This window comes from Argopecten irradians, chromosome 4, assembly GCF_041381155.1.
Source record: "Argopecten irradians isolate NY chromosome 4, Ai_NY, whole genome shotgun sequence".
Classification (NCBI taxonomy): domain Eukaryota; kingdom Metazoa; phylum Mollusca; class Bivalvia; order Pectinida; family Pectinidae; genus Argopecten; species Argopecten irradians.
Window position 1 is genome coordinate 13954933 of NC_091137.1, and position 24664 is coordinate 13979596.

At 37.6% G+C, this 24664-nt stretch overlaps 2 protein-coding genes across 4 annotated transcripts in view; both read right to left on the reverse strand.

Annotated features, from left to right (window-relative positions):
- Window positions 1-487: 487 nt before the first annotated feature.
- On the reverse strand, window positions 488-13076 carry LOC138320679 (uncharacterized). Its single transcript, XM_069263831.1, has 5 exons — window positions 12882-13076; window positions 12208-12309; window positions 10043-10132; window positions 9538-9613; window positions 488-8718 (listed from the first exon to the last, which is right to left on the reverse strand). Exons 1-5 carry the CDS (start codon window positions 13054-13056, stop codon window positions 8268-8270), a joined length of 894 nt encoding a protein of 297 aa, XP_069119932.1. The 5' UTR covers window positions 13057-13076; the 3' UTR covers window positions 488-8267.
- A 155-nt stretch (window positions 13077-13231) lies between these two features.
- Window positions 13232-24664, reverse strand: part of LOC138320680 (properdin-like) — a 36689-nt gene continuing 25256 nt past the window's right edge. The window contains exons 9-15 of one of the 3 annotated variants that reach the window (XM_069263832.1): window positions 21851-22021; window positions 20940-21068; window positions 18957-19148; window positions 18283-18384; window positions 16120-16209; window positions 15610-15685; window positions 13232-14790 (exon numbers count right to left, since the gene is read on the reverse strand). In XM_069263832.1, coding sequence (XP_069119933.1) covers window positions 14340-14790; window positions 15610-15685; window positions 16120-16209; window positions 18283-18384; window positions 18957-19148; window positions 20940-21068; window positions 21851-22021 — 1211 coding nt within the window. In that variant the 3' untranslated portion in view covers window positions 13232-14339. The remainder of the gene's footprint in view (window positions 14791-15609; window positions 15686-16119; window positions 16210-18282; window positions 18385-18956; window positions 19149-20939; window positions 21069-21850; window positions 22022-24664) is intronic. The other 2 variants (XM_069263833.1, XM_069263834.1) reach the window with 2 other exon arrangements.

The window sequence follows — 24664 nt, forward strand, 5'->3', positions numbered from 1 at the left end:
CTATGTCGGTTAACTTTGGTTTGTTTGACTAAATGGGACCCACCTAGCAATGTTCAATATTTATTTGACTTTTATGAAAAGTTTCCGAATCATTATTGGTCATCTTGACTTCGATTTAGTCTTGTCTCTGCATGATTTACAACAGGATTTTTTCAACATTCTTCTGAATAATGAGAAATAAGACCGATACTGATATTTGGACTATTATATATTATTTTCTATAATTTTCCTGTACACGACCGTCAGTTCTGACATAAGTAAATTTGATTATTCATTATCAAACCAAACAATACTGGATTTTTTTTTTGCGGACACACTAGATTTTCTTGTAAGTAAATAGTCATGATTTGCATACGACTTCCGCCGTTTCAAAAACAATCACAGTGACGTCATATATAAAGGGTACAATGTATGAAACAATCGGCATGACGTAATATTCTGTGACCCGAGGTCAACGGACGGCAAGTTTGTGAACCGTTGACAGCGGTTAATGTGGGGACCAATCTACGAGTTTTTATTATAACCAAATGCGATACAGCATATATATAGGCAGCAATATACATAATTATTACAATCAAAATTCACATACAATATACAAGATGATGGCGGATGACAATCTCATACACATTAATATATAAAGAATCGTTTGACGTGTAGGTTCGTTACAAATATCTTAATAAAAGAAATTAAATAAAAAAAATAATGAATATATTTGTGACCTCACAACATAGGTAACGTCGTGAAATAATAAGATCTATATTCCATACACTATTTTGAACTAAGGCGAATTGCAGCGAAATAGAACGTCATTGAGTACACTTCAAAATGAAAAAAATAATCTTTCATCATTGTTTAAATAGCTAAGTGTAAAATAAATGTACACTTAAGTCAACTTCCGTTACACGTTACGTAGAGAGGAGATTTTTCCTCGTGTCCGAAGTATGAAACAAATATTTACTCAATTTGTTTAAAGTTTGAACACTTTTACATGAAAACAATTCTATAGCTTGTAAACACTTGGATGTCGGTAATAATACTGCTTTATGTACGTCCTTTTTAAATTAGAATATGCAGGGAAAAATAAAATAAAACGGACCTCGTCCCCAACATCATTCTTATCACAAACTGTACATAATCTCTGACTCCTGGGAATGTTACTATAGCGCCCAGATTCTATGAACCGCAATGTCCGCAATGAACCCTGGGAGAGATTTATCATGGCAGCCAAGCAGAGGGGGAGGAAGATAAACTTCACCACGCTTGGTTTGGTTTGTTTAGTTTTACGTCCTATGAACAGCCAGGGTCATGTAAGGACGTGCCAGGTTTGTTGGTGGAGGAAAGCCGGAGTATCCGGAGAAAAACCACCGGCCAGCGGTCAGTACCTGGCAACTGCCCCACATGGGATTCGAACCCGCATCCCAGAGGTGGAGGGTTTGTGGTAATATGTCGGGACATCTTAACCACTCGGCCACCGCGGCCCCTAACGAAACCACCCTTATAAGTACGTAGCAGGGCTATAACAGTTCGAGGTGCTGGACATCGTAAGAGACAGGCACTAAACAGATGTATATCACAAAACATATTTATAAAATAGTCATATATAATCTATCTTAGCACTAGATGAAAAGGGGGTAGGGTTAATGTTACGCGTTGCAAAATTTAAGCTTACAAAAATGTGAATTTGATCGAGGATCTCATGTTTTTACCACCTTGGGTATAATATATGCGAATATTGTGAAATTGTCACGGGTTTACAGTTCTTTTAAGCTTATTAATCTATTATTTAGGGAAGAAACCTGATTTAGTTAGTATAAATAAAGATAAAATAGTCCCTGAATACTTTTCACAGCTTAGTTCGCCAAAACGTATAACTTTCAATAGATTACTGAAAAAGGTTACATGTCGAAATTATAGCACATACCTTAATCGAAAATCTCACTAAAATAAAGAATCTATTTCTATTTATAAATTATTGCCTTCTTCTGAGGGCACTGTGGTCTTTTAGTGTTGACGAGGGATGACATAGTACCCGAGCCAGAGGCGAGGTATTATGCCTTCACAAGACAACACAATAAGACCATAGTGCCTTCAAAAGAAGTTAATACATAACGAATTTAAGAAAATAAATTATTGATAGGACAAACAATTATGGCGATAAACAATAGCGGGTGCGGTCACGTCTAACGTTACGGTAGAAATGTCATAGTCGAAGACGTCGATACATATGCATGTTTCCAGACAGAAATCTTTGAAAGTACCCACTGCATATTTAGTTGCTTACTCAGTTCTTTTGCCTCTTTTTTTTCTCTTGCAAATTCGTCTGCATTCAATTTTCCTAACCGTGACATTTGCGTTTTGCAAGACGTCGTCCGCACAGGACTTGTTTGCCAGTGAACAGCGCAAATAGCAACGGTAACATGTTTTCTTCAATATGACGTACGTAACAAAAAGCGCACCAGACCATAGTCTTTTTTATAGTCCTGGGACCATGGCTAAAAAGTGCCAGGGGACAGAGCCAATTAAAACGCGAGAAAACTTTATGTGCTAATTAACGCTTTCAGACTATAAAGTCATAGAAGGAAGTATGATTTTTAAAAGTTGTTTGTTATTTTCTAATCTACCATATAAGACTTTATAATTGAAACAGCATGAGTAGATTGTCAGTAAAAAAACCTTTGATCTTTGATATATTAATAGAAATCCATCTATCCTTACCAATCATAAATACACTGTACTCTCGCTCGGTATACTCTACTTATGTTATTCACTACCGCTCAATGAACTCACTAATGTTATACACTACCGCTCCCTATACTCCACTAATGTTATACACTACTAATGTTATAAACTACCGCTCAGCGTACTCTACTAATGTTATACTCTATCGCTCCCTATACTGTACTTATATTATAAACTACCGCACCCTATACTCCACTAATGTTAAACAATACCACTCATCCTACTCCACTAATGTTATACACTACCGCTCAGCGCACTCTACTAATGTTATACTCTATCGCTCCCTATACTGTACTTATGTTATAAACTACCGCACCCTATACTCCACTAATGTTAAACAATACCACTCATCCTACTCCACTAATGTTATACACTACCGCTCACTGTAATCTACTAATGTTATACAATACCACTCCCTATACTCTACTAATGTTATACACTACCGCTCCCTATACTCTACTAATGTTGTACACTACCGCTCCCTATACTCTACTAATGTTGTACACTACCGCTCCCTATACTCTACTAATGTTGTACACTACCGCACCCTATACTCTACTAATGTTGTACACTGCCGCTCGCTGTACTCTACTAATGTTATACACTACCACTCCCTATACTCTACTATTGTTGTACACTACCGCTCCCTATACTCTACTAATGTTATACACTACCGCACCCTATACTCTACTTATATTATACACTACCGCTCGCTGTACTCTACTAATGTTATACTCTACCGCTACCTATACTGTACTAATGTTATACACTACCGCTCCTTATACTCTACTAATGTTATACACTACCGCTCACTGTATTCTACTAATGTTACACTACCGCTCACTGTACTCTACTAATGTTATACACTACCGCTCCCTATACTCTACTTATGTTGTACATTACCGCACCCTATACTCTACTAATGTTATACACTACCGCTCGCTGTACTCTACTAATGTTGTACACTACAGCTCACTGCACTCTACTAATGTTGTACACTACAGCTCACTGCACTCTACTAATGTTGTACACTACCGCTCCCTATACTCTACTAATGTTGTACACTATCGCTCCCTATACTCTACTAATGTTATACACTATTGCTCACTCTGCTCTACTAATGTTGTACATTACCGCTCCGATACTCTACTAATGTTACACTACCGCTCACTGTACTCTACTAATGTTATACACTACCGCTCCCTATACTCTACTATTGTTGTACACTATCGCTCCCTATACTCTACTAATGTTATACACTATTGCTCACTCTGCTCTACTAATGTTGTACATTACCGCTCCGGTATTCTACTAATGTTACACTACAGCTCACTGCACTCTACTTATGTTGTACACTACCGCTCTCTATAGTCTACTTATGTTGTACACTACCGCTCTCTATAGTCTACTTATGTAGTACACTACCACTCCCTATACTCTACTATTGTTGTACACTATCGCTCTCTATACTCTACTAATGTTATAAACTACCGCTCCCTTTACTCTACTAATGTTATACACTACCGCTCACTGCATTCTACTAATGTTACACTACCGCTCACTGTACTCTACTAATGTTATACACTACCGCTCTCTATAGTCTACTTATGTTGTACACTATCGCTCCCTATACTCTACTAATGTTGTACACTACCGCTCTCTCTATACTCTACTAATGTTGTACACTATCGCTCCCTATACTCTACTAATGTTGTACATTACCGCTCTCTCTATACTCTACTAATGTTATAAACTACCGCATCCTATACTCTACTAATGTTGTACACTACCGCTCCCTCTATTCTACTATTGTTATACACTACCGCTTAATGCATTCTACTAATGTTATACACTACCACTCACTGTACTCTACTTATTGTATACACTACCGCTCCCTATACTGTACTTATGTTATACACTACCACTCAGTGTACTCTACTTATTGTATACACTACCACTCCCCATACTCTACTATTGTTGTACACTACCGCTCCCTACACTCTACTAATGTTATACACTACCGCACCCTATACTCTACTTATATTATACACTATAATGTTATACACTACCGCTCGCTGTACTCTACTAATGTTATACACTACCGCTCCCTATACTCTACTAATGTTATACACTACCGCTCCCTATACTCTACTAATGTTATACACTACCGCTCACTATTCTCTACTAATGTTATACTCTACCGCTCACTATTCTCTCCTAAATAGTTCAGATACATTTCGCTATTTCCATGTTACATAAAACTTCACTATACACAACGGCTATTATCAATGTATGGTAATTCAATGACATTGCATGGCTTTTACCTCATACGTTATACTTAAGAATTGAACGTCTTTCAATCGGCATGTATAGCCAACATAGATACTAACTGGACAGAGGGAAATTCTATTGAGCACGCCATTTTGATTTCGTCACTTTTTCTGGCATTCATATTGGCCATGAATGCCAAATTATAGACGTTCAATGCTTATATATACCATATATCTTTATACATCACATAGTAAAAGTCAAAGTTATCTCCCCTTGTTATACTGAAGTGTACAAATGCTTTATAGTACTGGTTGGATACAGTATAGGGTGAAGAAATTTATGTAGATTTGGGATGGAGGTACATAGTAAATCCTGTTTTAAATAATAACAATAAATCGATATGTTCCAAATCAACAAGTGTTAATTTGGTAAACACATCTTTTACATAGAGAAAGTTTTAAATAATTATCGATGTAGAACTAGCAGTATACAGTTGCCGAATTGCAGCGTTTCATGGTATATTCTGTACAAATAGAATTCACAGTATTCATAATGGATGAAGAATCAATGGAACTCTGTGAATATTTATATATTTATCATTTATAATTATCAGGTTAATTATTCTAAACCTAGAGGCCGCCCTTGAACTTTCCTAAATTGTAGACAGTTAAATCATCGTCTTTTACGACGACCAGTCAATACTGATATATCATTCTTGACATCTATCAGTCATCTCCGGTCTTTATATAGCACACACATATATATGTATATCACACGTGGCGAACAAAAACGATGACTTGTGCCCTATCCGTGTCGTAAACTAACGATCTAAGGCATCCAGTCACCTAGCCAAATATTTCTGTAGTTTTCAATTTCAATTTCCAAATAGTCACACATTATGATAGTGTAATGTGCCGGGCGGGGGTTGTTACCAAGATATACTTGGGTCCCTGTTATGAATCACTATCTACACTACAGCAGCCAATATATACGAATAATGATGGTTACTACTAGTAACATCATCCAAAGCTCTATATACAACACATGAAATAATGACAAGAGTACCTCTCTGAACTACAATACACTAGATGAAGGGAGACAACCCTATACACAACACCCAAGTGCTGGTGGATACGTACACAAAACAAACCAGCGGACAGCAGAAACTTTACACTACAACAACTGTCTGTCGCGAAACGTATACTCCGACACACAACACTGTAGTTTCTTATCACTGTGACAAAGGTTCAGAGCCTGCTGGTTGCGATCGTGTCGCCAACACTAGTTCTACTGTAACCAGGCCGACTCACGACCTGTCAATGTTGTGAGTGTTCACGACTAATAACTAGTGGTCGTGAGACGATGTCATGAGTAACATGCAAGCTACATGAATTGACACCACAATACTGCTGCCTGTCGCCAAAGCTTATGTACAAGACACTGGCACATGTACGGATCTAACGTAACTACCGACTACCGTGGTAAGACTATCCACCACCGAGCTAAAGCTCGGGCCTGCTGGTTGTTACACACCCGGGGATCTCAAGACCTATATATATGTCATCAGCACTCGATCACGACTAGTATTCGTTAGTCGTGATACTATGTCAAGAGCACCTCGCGACCGATAGTCGATAGCCACAGCTGAGAGCTATGCTAGGAATGATCCGCTGGGTATGACACTGATCAAAGCAAGGCTTCTTCAGCCACATCTGTCTCTAAGTGCCTATACCTACTGGAGAGTGTGACTCGATGTTAACTGGTCGACGACCAGAATGAAGAGTGAGAATTTTCGAAGCCGAAGTGAAGAGTTTTACGTACCGTGACGCTATATAAAACGTTTCGGGGCACGAGTGAGAATTTTCGCAGCTCGCTTCCTATTATAGTGCTGGAGGAAGGAGCGCCCCTAGCGGCAAACAAAGAAACTATAATCACACCGAGTCATTGAAACGCTTACAAGATACTACAACACTAAAGCGTCTGCCAAACATAAATAAAACACATACGTTACATATGTGACACAGCGGTAAGGCCTATTTTCGCCAAAATAGTAACAATAGTATCATCTGGTCTGTCTATTGTACAATCAATCAGTAAGTTGCGAGCTGTATCAAAGTGGATCACCAGGGATGAGAGAATAGAGTTAAACAAACATGTATAAATATATATCAGTAAATGTAAATATGTATATTTAATCTACAATACATTGAGGTGCAATAAACCATTATTGAACAATCTTGTAATCCTGTCTTTCATATACAAATTATAATACTGGCAATATTGTTTTACAATTGTCCAGAAAAATATACATGTATCAACAAATGGTTAGCTTATTTAACAAAAGAAAAATAGTAAGGAAAATAATCTTATGGTTGTAACAGTTCAATGTATATGTTTGAATGAAACATTTTCGCTGTTACAGCAAACACTTTGAGAGACAAGAAGTTGTCATCTCGAAATAAGTATTCTGTATAACATTTACAAAAAATAACACTGTTTATTTTAATACGTTGGTGTTCTGGAGGCTCCATGTTCATGTATTTGCGTCTTAAAAAGATAGAAAAGATAGCCAGGGGGTGTGGGGTTGTGGGGGTCGGTGTTTGATTCTCCAGCCGAGTTAGACAGGTTTCCTTACAGAACGTGCTATACGTGCTAAACACAATAAATGCATTACTACATACTGTTTTGAAATTATTATGCAACTGAAAAAGACCTCCAAAGTCAATTGAATGGTAAATAATTATTTTGTAGTAACTTATATTATCCATAGTTTGAAGTGTGTGTGGAGTAAAATGACACTAAATGGGAATAAGTATACAGGAACTACACGTATATTACCATGTACATTCTTACGTATGTCGAAAACCTACATTCTGCGTGATTATGAATTGCAAATCCTCCTTCTTGCCAATTCTATAGGCGTTCCTGTATTAAGATATCAGAGAACGGATGATCGGGTGGTGTAGTGGTTAAGCCACTCGCCTCTCTCCTAGCCGGCCGGGGTTCGATCCCCGGCACGGACGTGAAAAGGTCAGGGGTCACCTGCCCGATCACATGGGTTTTCTCCGGGCACTCCGGTTTCCTCCCACACTAAGACCCCTCGCGCGCTTACATCCGGGCCATCGAGAGTGATTTACATAAGTTGTATAACTTGTTTCTCAATCGATGTAAAATGAATAAAGTTTATATTTATAGAACGGATATTAGCATTGTAATAAAGGGCCTTCAGATGCGCATACCAGTGTATAATAGATGTACTATAAATATTCTGAGTAGTTATTTTCCACAGGAACTATAGTTTTGCCTTGAAAACTATCATATTCCCCTTCAATCATACAATTTCCAACGTGGTCATAGACACCCGACTCATCAACGGTTTCTTTCCTCTTCACAAATACGTCGTATCCGTCGTCGAGAGGCTGTCCTGGTTTTGTGTGAGAATACATGTCCTCCTCACCCATCCTTACGGACCTTGAACCAGTTTTACCCAGTAGTCCGTAACCATAGTTGTCCGTGTCAGTAGAGGACCCAGCAGTACCTTCCGAGTAGTGGTTGGTATCCTCAGACGGACCTCCAGTGGCACACTCCGAGAAATAGCCGGTTTGTGGGGCCATTTTGCCAGCGGCTTGGGTAGTATTGTGTCGGTAGGTAATTTGTAAGGGATTAGATTGGGATCCACTGTTCAATTTACGCTTGGTGTGTCGTTTCCTGAAAATTAAAATTAAACCTTATGTAAACGTTGGTTTTAATTTGTGTTAAAACTAGTAAAATAATTACGGATCTCACAATCAGTGTTACTTTCATACGACCACACAATATTTAGGTGTCAATCTTATTTGATTGATACATTGTTTTGTACAGACAATGCGACTCTTCCTTCTCGAACAGCCTTCTGTACTGATAAGTAAACCAGAGAAACGAAACAATAAAAAGATATTCAGTATTTGCATACTACAGAGTTATCTGCCCATGCGGGTTGGTATTGATTGTGACGTCATGTGTTTCAGAGGATATGGTAATTCTTTTCTGATAAAACGACGTGAGTTGCATTTACAAAATAATGACGTCGCAATGAATGCCTAACCACAAGGGAGCTAACTCTGTAATATGCAAAGACGGAATTTTATTGCTGTGTTGAATAGAAATTGATGAGTATTTGTGTATGTGATATACATATACAATGGATATATATATATATATATAAATCTATAATTAATGGTCATCAAAATGTATTGACTGTTAATAGGGTAAACGAGAGAAATATACGGAGTTTGACCGCTTAGACATTAACAACATGCTGACCAAAGTGCTAATTTAAATAAATCATTATGTACATTGTTACTACATGAAATGCGAAATACACTTTTATCGAAATACATGTATAAACTTACAATATAAATCTTCGAGTAACATTTTGATGGGGCAGACAAATCATTAATATACAATTAGTCATATATCTATATGCCGATATGAACATGCTACGCTTTTAATGTTGCCATTTGTCGGTCGATATATTATGTTATTTACCTTTTGTTTAGGACGATGGCAGCTGCTGCCACTAATAACACCACACAACTAGTAGCTACTACTGCAATTAGTATACCTGATGTAAAGTTAGATAAGTGTTAGGTAACTCACAACGAACGCGCGCAAATCTATATTTGCTGCATGTCCTATACCGTAGCTTACTAGTAATATTTTACACATTGTTTATATGATTGCTATATAGCCGTACAATGAAGTGCACAAATACAAATTTACGGTTATGCCACTAATTTTACATATTCATATAAATGTCAGTCTGCCTCCAAAGTTTAAAAAGGATATAAAACCATGAAAATACTTTGGTTAAAGTCACAGGTAAAATAGAAGGTTACATTGATGTTAACTAAGTATGTCCATGTACGCAACATGCATTTAGGATTGCAGTGGTAGATGGTACCAGATTAACTTCGAAGTATTATTTGTTAAAGCTGTGAAGACATTTTACTTAAAAGAACCGCTATCTAGTGGAATAGCACACTTCACCTACCTAATGGAATGCCACCCTTGACAGTAGTTACTTTAGTCTTGCTAAACCCATAACAGGCAGGCTCCTCGGAGACTGGGATGATATTTGTTCCTAAAATAACATAATAAAAATGCATGTAGTCGTTACTTATATAGTTAACCGTTAACATACATAAGATTTTCCAAGATGGCCTTTGGTCCACTTCCTGTTTCAAGGTTTCGGTTTTCGAAAAATGGTCCATAGGGGATTTAAGGGATGGCGAACAACATGCAAACATTTTTGTAAATAGTTGGTATTCCAAGATTGCCGCTGGCCCACTTCCTGCTTTTAGGTTTCAGTCTCCGATCTCAATGAAGAATGGTCTATAGGGGTTTAAAGGGATGGCGAACAACATGTAAACAATTTCGTTAACTTTTTGGTATTCCAAGATGGCCACAGGCTCATTTCCTGTTCTTCTGGTTTCATTCTCCGATCTCAATGAGAATTGTTTATAGGGGAAAGATTTTGGTATTCCAAGATGGCCGCTGGACCAACATCCTGTTTTGATATTTCTGTCTCTGATTTCAATGAAAATTAGTATATAGGGGCACAAAGGGAAAAAAATTGTCGCTGGGCCATCTTCCTGTTTTCAAATTTTCGTCTGAAATCATTGAATATAACAGTACCTAAAAATATTTCAAAAGATGTTCATACACTGTGCAAATGCATTCTTGATTTGTTGCAGGTGGGGATGGGGAGTGAGAGGGTCGTTTAGGGGGTTATGTAATGAGTACTTGTTTTAGCATTAAAATCCTACTCTTCCTTAACCCTTGAGTGGATTTCATCCATATTTTGTGTAAAACATTATAGGGGAAGAAATATTATATACTACATCAACGAGTTAGGTCCAACCCCTAAGGACAGAGGAGCGGGGCTCATTAGGGGGAATTTTGATGAAATTTGGCTTTAAAATGTTAAGCCTACTCCTCCTTAACCCTTGAGTGGATCAACGTATCCATATTTTGTGTGAAACATCACTGGGGAAGGACATTCATATTATAATATAATATATAAATGAGTTAGGTCCGACCCTTTGGGACAGAGGGGCGGGGTTTCGAAGGGGGAACGTAAGGTGAGGACAATCATATTTTATAAAGGACCGAGGTAAGACCCATGGGGATAGAATTACGGGGGTCCAAAATGGGAGCTTTGCTGAAATTTGGCTTTAAAATCGGACTCCACCTTAATCCTTGAATGAGTTACAACCATATATGGATGAAGGGCTACCAAGTTTGTTCAACAAATGTCATTTACCTATTTCAGAAACTTACATTTTCAACAAAGGAGTTCCTTGTAATGTTTATATCAATTGTTAACCACTATTTTATACAGTGACTTTGTTGTTTTGTGCTATGAGTCAGATGACCGTTAAGGCCCATAATGTTTTGGGAATACTTAATATTTCACAAAGGATTTTTAGAAAATTTCGTCAATTATTTTTAAAGGATTTCTCCGATTCCTGTAGTCGGATGAAAACCAAACTCACACTCAGCCAATTTTTTTTTATTTTTTTTTCTATAATCTAAAGAATAATTTATGGGGGAAAATTTGTAATTATGCACTTTCCTCTAAAATGCCAATTTCTGTTGAATCATGAACTCATAACAGGTCGGAGAAATCACTATAATTGGAAATAAACACGCAATCACGTGATCACTGATAGTTACCCATTATACATGATGGCATTGTAAACTAAATGTAGTGAAAAGTCCGCCAAATTGTCTCTTGTAATTTGGATTGACTGCGCCATTTTGCTTCCACAAAACAACTGTTAATCCTCATATATTAACTGTGAATTTAGTTTTCTAGTATATATTTTCTTAATTTTGTCCGTCAATGAGTCGTTCTAAGACTGGCGTGGTGTCTTCTTTCGTTCTCTCACTTGATCCGTCAAACAGTTCTATAATATTGAGATTGTCCAGTTCAGTTTTATTTTATTTGGCAGATTATAAATTCTTCCTTTCTCATCTGTCCCTTCTCTATTTGTTTTGAAACCCAAAACAATGTTATTAATCTCCTAGACTTTAGATTTTAGTTATTCTTGGTGGCGGTTTTGGCTAGGATACTTTCCTGTTATGGTTAATGTTTTTTCTACTGTTTGTTTTACTGTCCATGTGTACTGTTTTCTAAGTTATATGTATACGTACGATTAATGACACAAACAAAGTGTCTGGGCTCCATACAGCTAGCATTCGTTACCAATATGTCGTTATTCTGGTCTACTCTGCCGGTCCAACACACATCATCCTCTGTTGAGGAAAAGCAATGAAGTAAATATACACACTTTAATATAGTTATGCAAATTATACGAAAACTTGTGCTAGAAAGTATTATTGTTATATATAAATTTCAGAGCTACATTTTACTCTGTTATCATGGAATTGTAAGTAATATTAGCATCAGTAAATCTGCAAAATCATCACAACAATTTCGAATACACTTCATCTGACTTTCGAGCCACTCCGATCAAGTGTTTAAAAATAATGAATTTGGATGTATTTCATTCCATATTCTATCAACATATATATTATAATTATATATAATATAATCATCTCGTTAACCCTAGCCAGTGGACAGATTCCTAAATGGCACATGGATTTCTTCTTTTCCTATCTGTGATATGTCTACCTTTGGATAAAAAACCTGACGGATACAAAAAGGTGATTTGTAAATCATATCCCCAATCTTCAATGTCTGTATCACTATATCCTCAAAGACAGTACAGTATATTGCTACTATGACCGGTTCTATGCCTCAAATACATTATCCGTGATTTCAACAACTTATATTATGTATTGTAGATACAACAATACCAGGATACCTTCATTATTTGTATCTGTCATTGTCCTGATATCAGAAAGCCATGTCACGTGGTTGGTATCCATGCACGAGATAAACATGTTATTGATGTGGTCCTGAGTAGCCATGAATCCTGTCATATTGACAGCACAATACTCAATCGCAGAGTCAAAGTCCATCTCTTCTTGTGAATACATCGCAAGAAACTCTGAACCTAAAATTTTCCAACATTTATACGTAGAATTGCTTAGTATAGGAGTTGATGTAACGTCACTGACACTTATAATTATATCTACATAGCCAATGAAATTCAAATATCGTAAATCAGCTGAGAGAATAGAGTTAAACAAACATGTATAAATATATATCAGTAAATGTAAATATGTATATTTAATCTACAATACATTGAGGTGCAATAAACCATTATTGAACAATCTTGTAATCCTGTCTTTCATATACAAATTATAATACTGGCAATATTGTTTTACAATTGTCCAGAAAAATATACATGTATCAACAAATGGTTAGCTTATTTAACAAAAGAAAAATTATAAGGAAAATAATATTATGGTTGTAACAGTTCAATGTATATGTTTGAATGAAACATTTTCGCTGTTACAGCAAACACTTTGAGAGACAAGAAGTTGTCATCTCGAAATAAGTATTCTGTATAACATTTACAAAAAATAACACTGTTTATTTTAATACGTTGGTGTTCTGGAGGCTCCATGTTCATGTATTTGCGTCTTAAAAAGATAGAAAAGATAGCCAGGGGGTGTGGGGGTGTGGGGGTCGGTGTTTGATTCTCCAGCCGGTTTTAGCCCGAGTTAGACAGGTTTCCTTACAGAACGTGCTATACGTGCTAAACACAATAAATGCTTTACTACATACTGTTTTGAAATTATTATGCAACTGAAAAAGACCTCCAAAGTCAATTGAATGTTAAATAATTATTTTGTAGTAACTTACATATTATCCATAGTTTGAAGTGTGTGTGGAGTAAAATGACACTAAATGGGAATAGGTATACAGGAACTACACGTATATTACCATGTACATGCTTACGTATGTCGAAAACCTGCATTCTGCGTGATACATCAAGTATTATGAATTGCAAATCCTCCTTCTTGCCAATTCTATAGGCGTTCCTGTATTAAGTTATCAGAGAACGGATGATCGGATGGTGTAGTGGTTAAGCCACTCGCCTCTCTCCTAGCCGGCCGGGGTTCGATCCCCGGCACGGACGTGAAAAGGTCAGGGGTCACCTGCCCGATCACATGGGTTTTCTCCGGTCACTCCGGTTTCCTCCCACACTAAGACCCCTCGCGCGCTTACATCCGGGCCATCGAGAGTGATTTACATAAGTTGTATAACTTGTTTCTCAATCGATGTAAAATGAATAAAGTTTATATTTATAGAACGGATATTAGCATTGTAATAAAGGGCCTTCAGATGCGCATACCAGTGTATAATAGATGTACTATAAATATTCTGAGTAGTTATTTTCCACAGGAACTATAGTTTTGCCTTGAAAACTATCATATTCCCCTTCAATCATACAATTTCCAACGTGGTCATAGACACCCGACTCATCAACGGTTTCTTTCCTCTTCACAAACACGTCGTATCCATCGTCGAGAGGCTGTCCTGGTTTTGTGTGAGAATACATGTCCTCCTCACCCATCCTTACGGACCTTGAACCAGTTTTACCCAGTAGTCCGTAACCATAGTTGTCCGTGTCTGTAGAGGACCCAGCAGTACCTTCCGAGTAGTGGTTGGTATCCTCAGACGGACCTCCAGTGGCACACTCCGAGTAATAGCCGGTTTGTGGGGCCATTTTGCCAGCGGCTTGGGTAGTATTGTGTCGGTAGGTAATTTGTAAGGGATTAGATTGGGATCCACTGTTCAATTTACGCTTGGTGTGTCGTTTCCTGAAAATTAAAATTAAACCTTATGTAAACGTTGGTTTTAATTTGTGTTAAAACTAGTAAAATAATTACGGACCTCACAATCAGTGTTACTTTCATACGACCACACAATATTTAGGTGTCAATCTTATTTGATTGATACATTGTTTTGTACAGACAATGCGACTCTTCCTTCTCGAACAGCTTTCTGTACTGATAAGTAAACCAGAGAAACGAAACAATAAAAAGATATTCAGTATTTGCATACTACAGAGTTATCTGCCCATGCGGGTTGGTATTGATTGTGACGTCATGTGTTTCAGAGGATATGGTAATTCTTTTCTGATAAAACGACGTGAGTTGCATTTACAAAATAATGACGTCGCAATGAATGCCTAACCACAAGGGAGCTAACTCTGTAATATGCAAAGACGGAATTTTATTGCTGTGTTGAATAGAAATTGATGAGTATTTGTGTATGTGATATACATATACAATGGATATATATATATATATATAAATCTATAATTAATGGTCATCAAAATGTATTGACTGTTAATAGGGTAAACGAGAGAAATATACGGAGTTTGACCGCTTAGACATTAACAACATGCTGACCAAAGTGCTAATTTAAATAAATCATTATGTACATTGTTACTACATGAAATGCGAAATATACTTTTATAGAAATACATGTATAAACTTACAATATAAATCTTCGAGTAACATTTTGATGGGGCAGACAAATCATTAATATACAATTAGTCATATATCTATATGCCGATATGAACATGCTACGCTTTTAATGTTGCCATTTGTCGGTCGATATATTATGTTATTTACCTTTTGTTTAGGACGATGGCAGCTGCTGCCACTAATAACACCACACAACTAGTAGCTACTACTGCAATTAGTATACCTGATGTAAAGTTAGATAAGTGTTAGGTAACTCACAACGAACGCGCGCAAATCTATATTTGCTGCATGTCCTATACCGTAGCTTACTAGTAATATTTTACACATTGTTTATATGATTGCTATATAGCCGTACAATGAAGTGCACAAATACAAATTTACGGTTATGCCATTAATTTTACATATTCATATAAATGTCAGTCTGCCTCCAAAGTTTAAAAAGGATATAAAACCATGAAAATACTTTGGTTAAAGTCACAGGTAAAATAGAAGGTTACATTGATGTTAACTAAGTATGTCCATGTACGCAACATGCATTTAGGATTGCAGTGGTAGATGGTACCAGATTAACTTCGAAGTATTATTTGTTAAAGCTGTGAAGACATTTTACTTAAAAGAAAAGAACCGCTATCTAGTGGAATAGCACACTTCACCTACCTAATGGAATGCCACCCTTGACAGTAGTTACTTTAGTCTTGCTAAACCCATAACAGGCAGGCTCCTCGGAGACTGGGATGATATTTGTTCCTAAAATAACATAATAAAAATGCATGTAGTCGTTACTTATATAGTTAACCGTTAACATACATAAGATTTTCCAAGATGGCCTTTGGTCCACTTCCTGTTTCAAGGTTTCGGTTTTCGAAAAATGGTCCATAGGGGATTTAAGGGATGGCGAACAACATGCAAACATTTTTGTAAATAGTTGGTATTCCAAGATTGCCGCTGGCCCACTTCCTGCTTTTAGGTTTCAGTCTCCGATCTCAATGAAGAATGGTCTATAGGGGTTTAAAGGGATGGCGAACAACATGTAAACAATTTCGTTAACTTTTTGGTATTCCAAGATGGCCACAGGCTCATTTCCTGTTCTTCTGGTTTCATTCTCCGATCTCAATGAGAATTGTTTATAGGGGAAAGATTTTGGTATTCCAAGATGGCCGCTGGACCAACATCCTGTTTTGATATTTCTGTCTCTGATTTCAATGAAAATTAGTATATAGGGGCACAAAGGGAAAAAAATTGTCGCTGGGCCATCTTCCTGTTTTCAAATTTTCGTCTGAAATCATTGAATATAACAGTACCTAAAAATATTTCAAAAGATGTTCATACACTGTGCAAATGCATTCTTGATTTGTTGCAGGTGGGGATGGGGAGTGAGAGGGTCGTTTAGGGGGTTATGTAATGAGTACTTGTTTTAGCATTAAAATCCTACTCTTCCTTAACCCTTGAGTGGATTTCATCCATATTTTGTGTAAAACATTATAGGGGAAGAAATATTATATACTACATCAACGAGTTAGGTCCAACCCCTAAGGACAGAGGAGCGGGGCTCATTAGGGGGAATTTTGATGAAATTTGGCTTTAAAATGTTAAGCCTACTCCTCCTTAACCCTTGAGTGGATCAACGTATCCATATTTTGTGTGAAACATCACTGGGGAAGGACATTCATATTATAATATAATATATAAATGAGTTAGGTCCGACCCTTTGGGACAGAGGGGCGGGGTTTCGAAGGGGGAACGTAAGGTGAGGACAATCATATTTTATAAAGGACCGAGGTAAGACCCATGGGGATAGAATTACGGGGGTCCAAAATGGGAGCTGTGCTGAAATTTGGCTTTAAAATCGGACTCCACCTTAATCCTTGAATGAGTTACAACCATATATGGATGAAGGGCTACCAAGTTTGTTCAACAAATGTCATTTACCTATTTCAGAAACTTACATTTTCAACAAAGGAGTTCCTTGTATTGTTTATATCAATTGTTAACCACTATTTTATACAGTGACTTTGTTGTTTTGTGCTATGAGTCAGATGACCGTTAAGGCCCATAATGTTTTGGGAATACTTAATATTTCACAAAGGATTTTTAGAAAATTTCGTCAATTATTTTTAAAGGATTTCTCCGATTCCTGTAGTCGGATGAAAACCAAACTCACACTCAGCCAATTTTTTTTAATTTTTTTTTTCTATAATCTAAAGAATAATTTATGGAGAAAATTTGTAATTATGCACTTTCCTCTAAAATGCCAATTTCTGTTGAATCATGAACTCATAACAGGTCGGAGAAATCACTATAATTGGAAATAAACACGCAATCACGTGATCACTGATAGTTACCCATTATACATGATGGCATTGTAAACTAAATGTAGTGAAAAGTCCGCCAAATTGTCTCTTGTAATTTGGATTGACTGCGCCATTTTGCTTCCACAAAACAACTGTTAATCCTCATATTAACTGTGAATTTAGTTTTCTAGTATATATTTTCTTAATTTTGTCCGTCAATGAGTCGTTCTAAGACTGGCGTGGTGTCTTCTTTCGTTCTCTCACTTGATCCGTCAAGCAGTTCTATAATATTGAGATTGTCCAGTTCAGTTTTATTTTATTTGGCAGATTATAAATTCTTCCTTTCTCATCTGTCCCTTCTCTATTTGTTTTGAAACCCAAAACAATGTTATTAATCTCCTAGACTTTAGATTTTAGTTATTCTTGGTGGCGGTTTTGGCTAGGATACTTTCCTGTTATGGTTAATGTTTTTTCTACTGTTTGTTTTACTGTCCATGTGTACTGTTTTCTAAGTTATATGTATACGTACGATTAATGACACAAACAAAGTGTCTGGGCTCCATACAGCTAGCATTCGTTACCAGTATGTCGTTATTCTGGTCTACTCTGCCGGTCCAACACACATCATCCTCTGTTGAGGAAAAGCAATGAAGTAAATATACACACTTTAATATAGTTATGCAAATTATACGAAAACTTGTGCTAGAAAGTATTATTGTTATATATAAATTTCAGAGCTACATTTTACTCTGTTATCATGGAATTGTAAGTAATATTAGCATCAGTAAATCTGCAAAATCATCACAACAATTTCGAATACACTTCATCTGACTTTCGAGCCACTCCGATCAAGTGTTTAAAAATAATGAATTTGGATGTATTTCATTCCATATTCTATCAACATATATATTATAATTATATATAATATAATCATCTCGTTAACACTAGCCAGTGGACAGATTCCTAAATGGCACATGGATTTCTTCTTTTCCTATCTGTGATATGTCTACCTTTGGATAAAAAACCTGACGGATACAAAAAGGTGATTTGTAAATCATATCCCCAATCTTCAATGTCTGTATCACTATATCCTCAAAGACAGTACAGTATATTGCTACTATGACCGGTTCTATGCCTCAAATACATTATCCGTGATTTCAACAACTTATATTATGTATTGTAGATACAACAATACCAGGATACCTTCATTATTTGTATCTGTCATTGTCCTGATATCAGAAAGCCATGTCACGTGGTTGGTATCCATGCACGAGATAAACATGTTATTGATGTGGTCCTGAGTAGCCATGAATCCTGTCATATTGACAGCACAATACTCAATCGCAGAGTCAAAGTCCATCTCTTCTTGTGAATACATCGCAAGAAACTCTGAACCTAAAATTTTCCAACATTTATACGTAGAATTGCTTAGTATAGGAGTTGATGTAACGTCACTGACACTTATAATTTTATCTACATAGCCAATGAAATTCAAATATCGTAAATCAGCGTAATGATGTCATTATTATCGTTATAATAATACGTATAATTCGATAAAATATTTCTCAATATTATTTATCACAATATAACGTAAAAAAGAGGCCCAGAGGGCCTCTATCGCTCACCTGATTTGTTATGCCAAGTAATGTTCTGAATATAAGTTCATTGTTTCTTTTCTGAAGGAATTTGAATATTTACCTCTAATTCCCCTATTGGGCCCCACTCTTTCTGCTCCAGGGGGTCAAAGCCAAAATTTATACGAATTCTGTTAACCTCAAGGATGTTTCTGGCCAAATTTGGTTACAATCCATGCAGAACTCTAGGACAAGTAGCGATTTTTAGGATTTACCTCTATTTCCCCTATTGGGCCCCGCCCCTCCTGCTCCCAGGGGGGTCAGAGCCAAAATTTATAGGGAAGTTTTGTTTCCCTTCCCAAAAGGATGTTTCTGGCCAAATTTGGTTACAGCCCATCCAGAACTCTAGGACAAGTAGCGATTTATAAAATTTACCTTTATTTCCCCTATTGGCCCGCCCCTCCTGCCCCAGGGGGGTCAGGGTCACCATTTATGCAAAATCTGATCCCCTTCCCCTAAGGAAGTTTCTGGCCAAATTTGGTTGCATCCGTGCAGAACTCTAGGACAAGTAGCGATTTATAGGATTTACCTCTATTACCCCTATTGGGCCCCGCCCCTCCTGCCCCAGGGGGGTCAGGGTCACCATTTATGCAAAATCTGATCCCCTTCCCCTAAGGAAGTTTCTGGCCAAATTTGGTTGCAATTTATGCAGAACTCTAGGACAAGTAGCGATTTATAGGATTTACCTCTATTACCCCTATTGGGCCCCGCCCCTCCTGCCCCAGAGGAGTCAGGGTCACCATTTATGCAAAATCTGATCCCCTTCCCCTAAGGAGGTTTCTGGCCAAATTTGGTTGCAATCCATGAAGAACTTTAGGACAAGTAGCGATTTATAGGATTTACCTCTATTACCCCTATTTGGCCCCGCCCCTCCTGCCCCAAGGGGGCTAGGATCACCATTTATACAAGTTCTGTTCCCCTTTCCCCAAGAATTTTTCTGGCCAAGTTTGGTTGCAATCCATGCAGAACTCTAGGACAAATAGCCATTTATAGGATTTACATCTATTACCCCTATTGGGCCCCGCCCCTCCTGTCCCAGGAGGGTCAGGGTCACCATTTATGCAAAATCTGATCCCCTTCCCCTAAGGAAGTTTCTGGCCAAATTTGGTTGCAATCCATGCAGAACTCTAGGACAAGTAGCGATTTATAGGATTTACCTCTATTACCCCTATTGGGCCCCGCCCCTCCTGCCCCAGGGAGGTCAGGGTCACCATTTATGCAAAATCTGATCCCCTTCCCCTAAGGAGGTTTCTGGCCAAATTTGGTTGCAATCCATGCAGAACTCTAGGACAAGTAGCGATTTATAGGATTTACCTCTATTACCCCTATTGGGCCCCGCCCCTCCTGCCCCAGGGGGGTCAGGGTCACCATTTATGCAAAATCTGATCCCCTTCCCCTAGGGAAGTTTCTGGCCAAATTTGGTTGCAATCCATGCAGTAGCGATTTAAAAGAAATGTTGACGGACGGACGACGGACGCCGCGCCATGGCAATAGCTCACCGGCCCTTCGGGCCAGGTGAGCTAAAAACTTGTGGTATGATACCCAGACTTACTTGATTGACACCTTAAGTTAGTTGGGTCCCACACGTCCGTCTCATGTCTACAATAGCATGTTGTATTGTCTTTACAAACCAAGTTACCGGCGCATTGGGAATCTGTCGAACACATTTTGTTCCATGTTTCTGTATGAATAAATATATAAACATGAGTAAGCAATTCCAAGGCAAAGTCAGCATATGCAAACTGATATGGAAGCAAAAGTATTAAAAATGGACAACGGCACCGACAACATGTTAAACAAGATAATAATTAGAATGGGTATGACATTATTGCGAACATGTTTTACTCAGCAACACATTGTATTTATCCTATTAATGTAAAGGAACTGTTCACACTCAGGATATTACATTAAAAAATAGGCAATAATACGTTGGACATTTAGACTTTTTCTTATCAAAATTCAAAATTTGAATTTAGAACACAAAAAAATCATTATGATCATTAAAACGAGGACATAAAAATGTACATTTTGCTATGGACAATGGTATGTTTATTGAGCTCAAGAAAAACAACATTATTATTCCAATACCTTCAGAGATCTGAATTGATACATAAATATCCCTTACTTGCACATTCCTTTTCTTTAAACGCCTTCTCATCCCTGCTATCACCATGACAGTCACGACCCCTTTTATCTACATTTATATACTTTTTTCGTTAAAACTCACTTAATCTATTGAAACAATATTCTGAATATAATGGTAACATATAAAACTTGCTAAAATATTTCTTACTTGCACATTCCTTTTCTTTACACGTTTTCTCATCCCTGCTATCACCATGACAGTCCCGACCCCCTTTTCTACATTTACAGTATATAGTTTTCGTTAAAACTCACTTAATCTATCGAAGCGATATTCTGAATATAATGGTAACATATAAAACTTTTTAAAATATTTCTTACTTGCACATTCCGTTTCTTTACACGCCTTCCCATCCCTGCCTTCACCATCACAGCCCCGACCCCCGTGTTTAGGTGACGGGTTGTCACACGTCCGTGTTCTTATCTGGTGTCCTTGTCCACACGTCACAGAACAAGGTCCGAAATCACTCCATTTACTCCAACCTCCGTCAACTAAAACATATGAAGGTGTAAAGTAATAATTGTATACAATCTAAAATTATTGTAAATAAATAATCTTGCATTAAGCTTAATTCAGTTTCGAACATACATATATTTTAGATAGTAGTTTCATGGTAAGGGAGATAACTCATGTTTCCATGTTGATGGCTAAATTAATACAGTTACTTCCAGATTTTCAAGCACTTATATGACCGTAACTCAAGTAACTATATTTTGCAGAACATGGTGTTTTCTTTGAAGTGATGGATAAATCAATTCATTTGCTTTAAAAATCACAACACCATAAACTTGTTAATGCTATTTTATATCAGATATTGAGTGTTAAAACATTGCCATTTCATTTGATATTAATAATGTTGAAATCTAAGTTATGCATTAATAGGATTATTTTTTTTGGAATGCACAAAAAGGGAAATAACTCCGTTATTATATAGTTTGATCAATGACAAATGTTTTTATAGTGCTATTATGTTATATCTTGATAAATCGTAGTTCAGTTTTCTTGAAAATTGCCTGAATGACACAAAAACATGTCTGTGTTTGTTGGTTTTGTCTGAAACAATTGAACTTTACAATTTTGATCTGTTTTGATTTTTAGGGTTTTAATTGTTTTTATCTCTTTACAAAAAATATCCTTAAAAAATAATTACAAGGAGAAAGGAAACATTTATGACAAAACATAGATATACATCACATCTGTTAAGCTATATATATATTATATGCAAATATATATTATCTGTTTCTGTAAAGTCCCTTTCACACATTCAAGGATGAGGCGCCGGATCAACACGGATCATCCATCCGGGACAACCTTTGACAATACGCCATGTTAGGGCCGTGTATGCATCTGGCGATATCCGAGACAGTCCGGCATGGCAACGCTGGACCTACACGTATAGAAATTGTCCGTACTGATTCGTGTACGATCCGTATATCTCCGTATAACATCCGAAATGTCCGTGTAGATACCAAAGTCAATCGGAACACCTCGCCCACTTCTTCTAGTTTCGGAGAAAATGACGAGGTAATCCGATTGATACCAAAGTATCATTTTGATTCCGAAGTATCCTTGTTAAGTCCGGAAGAACATTGGTATTAACGAATTGCACACGGAGTGTTCCCAGAAGCTACACGGACTTAACACGTTCGAGTGCCGTGGTATTCCGTGAATAACAGTATCGGCGCCGGCTTCCTAATTGAAATAATCGTGTAGAGACCGGCACAAACCGTAGTGCTCCGGACTGTCAGTGCATCATCCGGCACATTCCGGTGGGTTGTCGGGAGACAACCGGATACTTACCGTGATCAAGCGTAGACAGACTGGGGTTGTTCGTGTCGGCATCGTATCACGACCGCGTTAACACCGGCATTATGACATAATAGGGCCCTGGGACGCCGGAAGATCAAAAGTTCTAATCCATGGTGATCCTTGAATGTGCTTAAGATTTAAACTTAAGGGACATATTTATTTCTGACGAATGTTGGTTTTTCATTTACAGAAAAGGTAAATGACAAATTTGAATATTAATTCAGAAAATATGACAAGTTCAATTCCTACGAAACCTTAACAGAAGGTGCATTACAACATGATTACGTGATAAAACAAGTATAAAGAATATTATGCTACATGAAATTTTTGAGTAATGTGAGACTTCCATTTTAAAACATACATCTTTGTTCAAGCACTGTTGCTTGTTTATCAGGCTCTTATCAGGCCCGCTAAAAATGAAAATCTTATTCGCTATTTTCCATAGCAAATATCGTGTATGGTCATTATAAATGTCTTCATTTGTGCGGATGTCGTTTTCTTACTTGACTTTGTCCTTTTGACCTTCCTCACGTCTCCCTTAACACCGCCTCACTTTGACCTTCCTCACGTCTCCCTTAACACCGCCTCACTTTACTTGACTTAACACCGCCTCACTTTGACCTTCCTCACGTCTCCCTTAACACCGCCTCACTTTGACCTTCCTCACGTCTCCCTTAACACCGCCTCACTTTGACCTTCCTCACGTCTCCCTTAACACCGCCTCACTTTGACCTTCCTCACGTCTCCCTTAACACCGCCTCACTTTGACCTTCCTCACGTCTCCCTTAACACCGCCTCACTTTGACCTTCCTCACGTCTCCCTTAACACCGCCTCACTTTGACCTTCCTCACGTCTCCCTTAACACCGCCTCACTTTGACCTTCCTCACGTCTCCCGTAACACCGCCTCACTTTGGCCTTCAGTTGTGTTTTCGCCGCATTGAGGAAGTCTCTAGGTCACACCATTGACAGTAAAAGTAGTCGTATATGATTCTGCTTAGTATAGAAGGAGTAAGACGTACGTCTACTTTGGTTTGTCCGTTGTCAGTATAATGTGACAGGATGGTGTGTGTTCGATATCGTTGGCGTGTGCTTCAGTAAAACGGACAAAGTTTTCTACTTTTTCAAGAGTCACAACACATATCTCCCACAGACTTCCAAAGCATACATACCTTTGCACAGTCAATACACTACATACAAGGGACTCTCGCTGAGGACATTAAGCCCTATCACCAACTAACCATTGTTTTTTATTTTGATTTAATTCTAAAAGCAAATAGAATACAATGAAATGGCATGTAAATGTAGGCGTTGTCGGTGAGACAA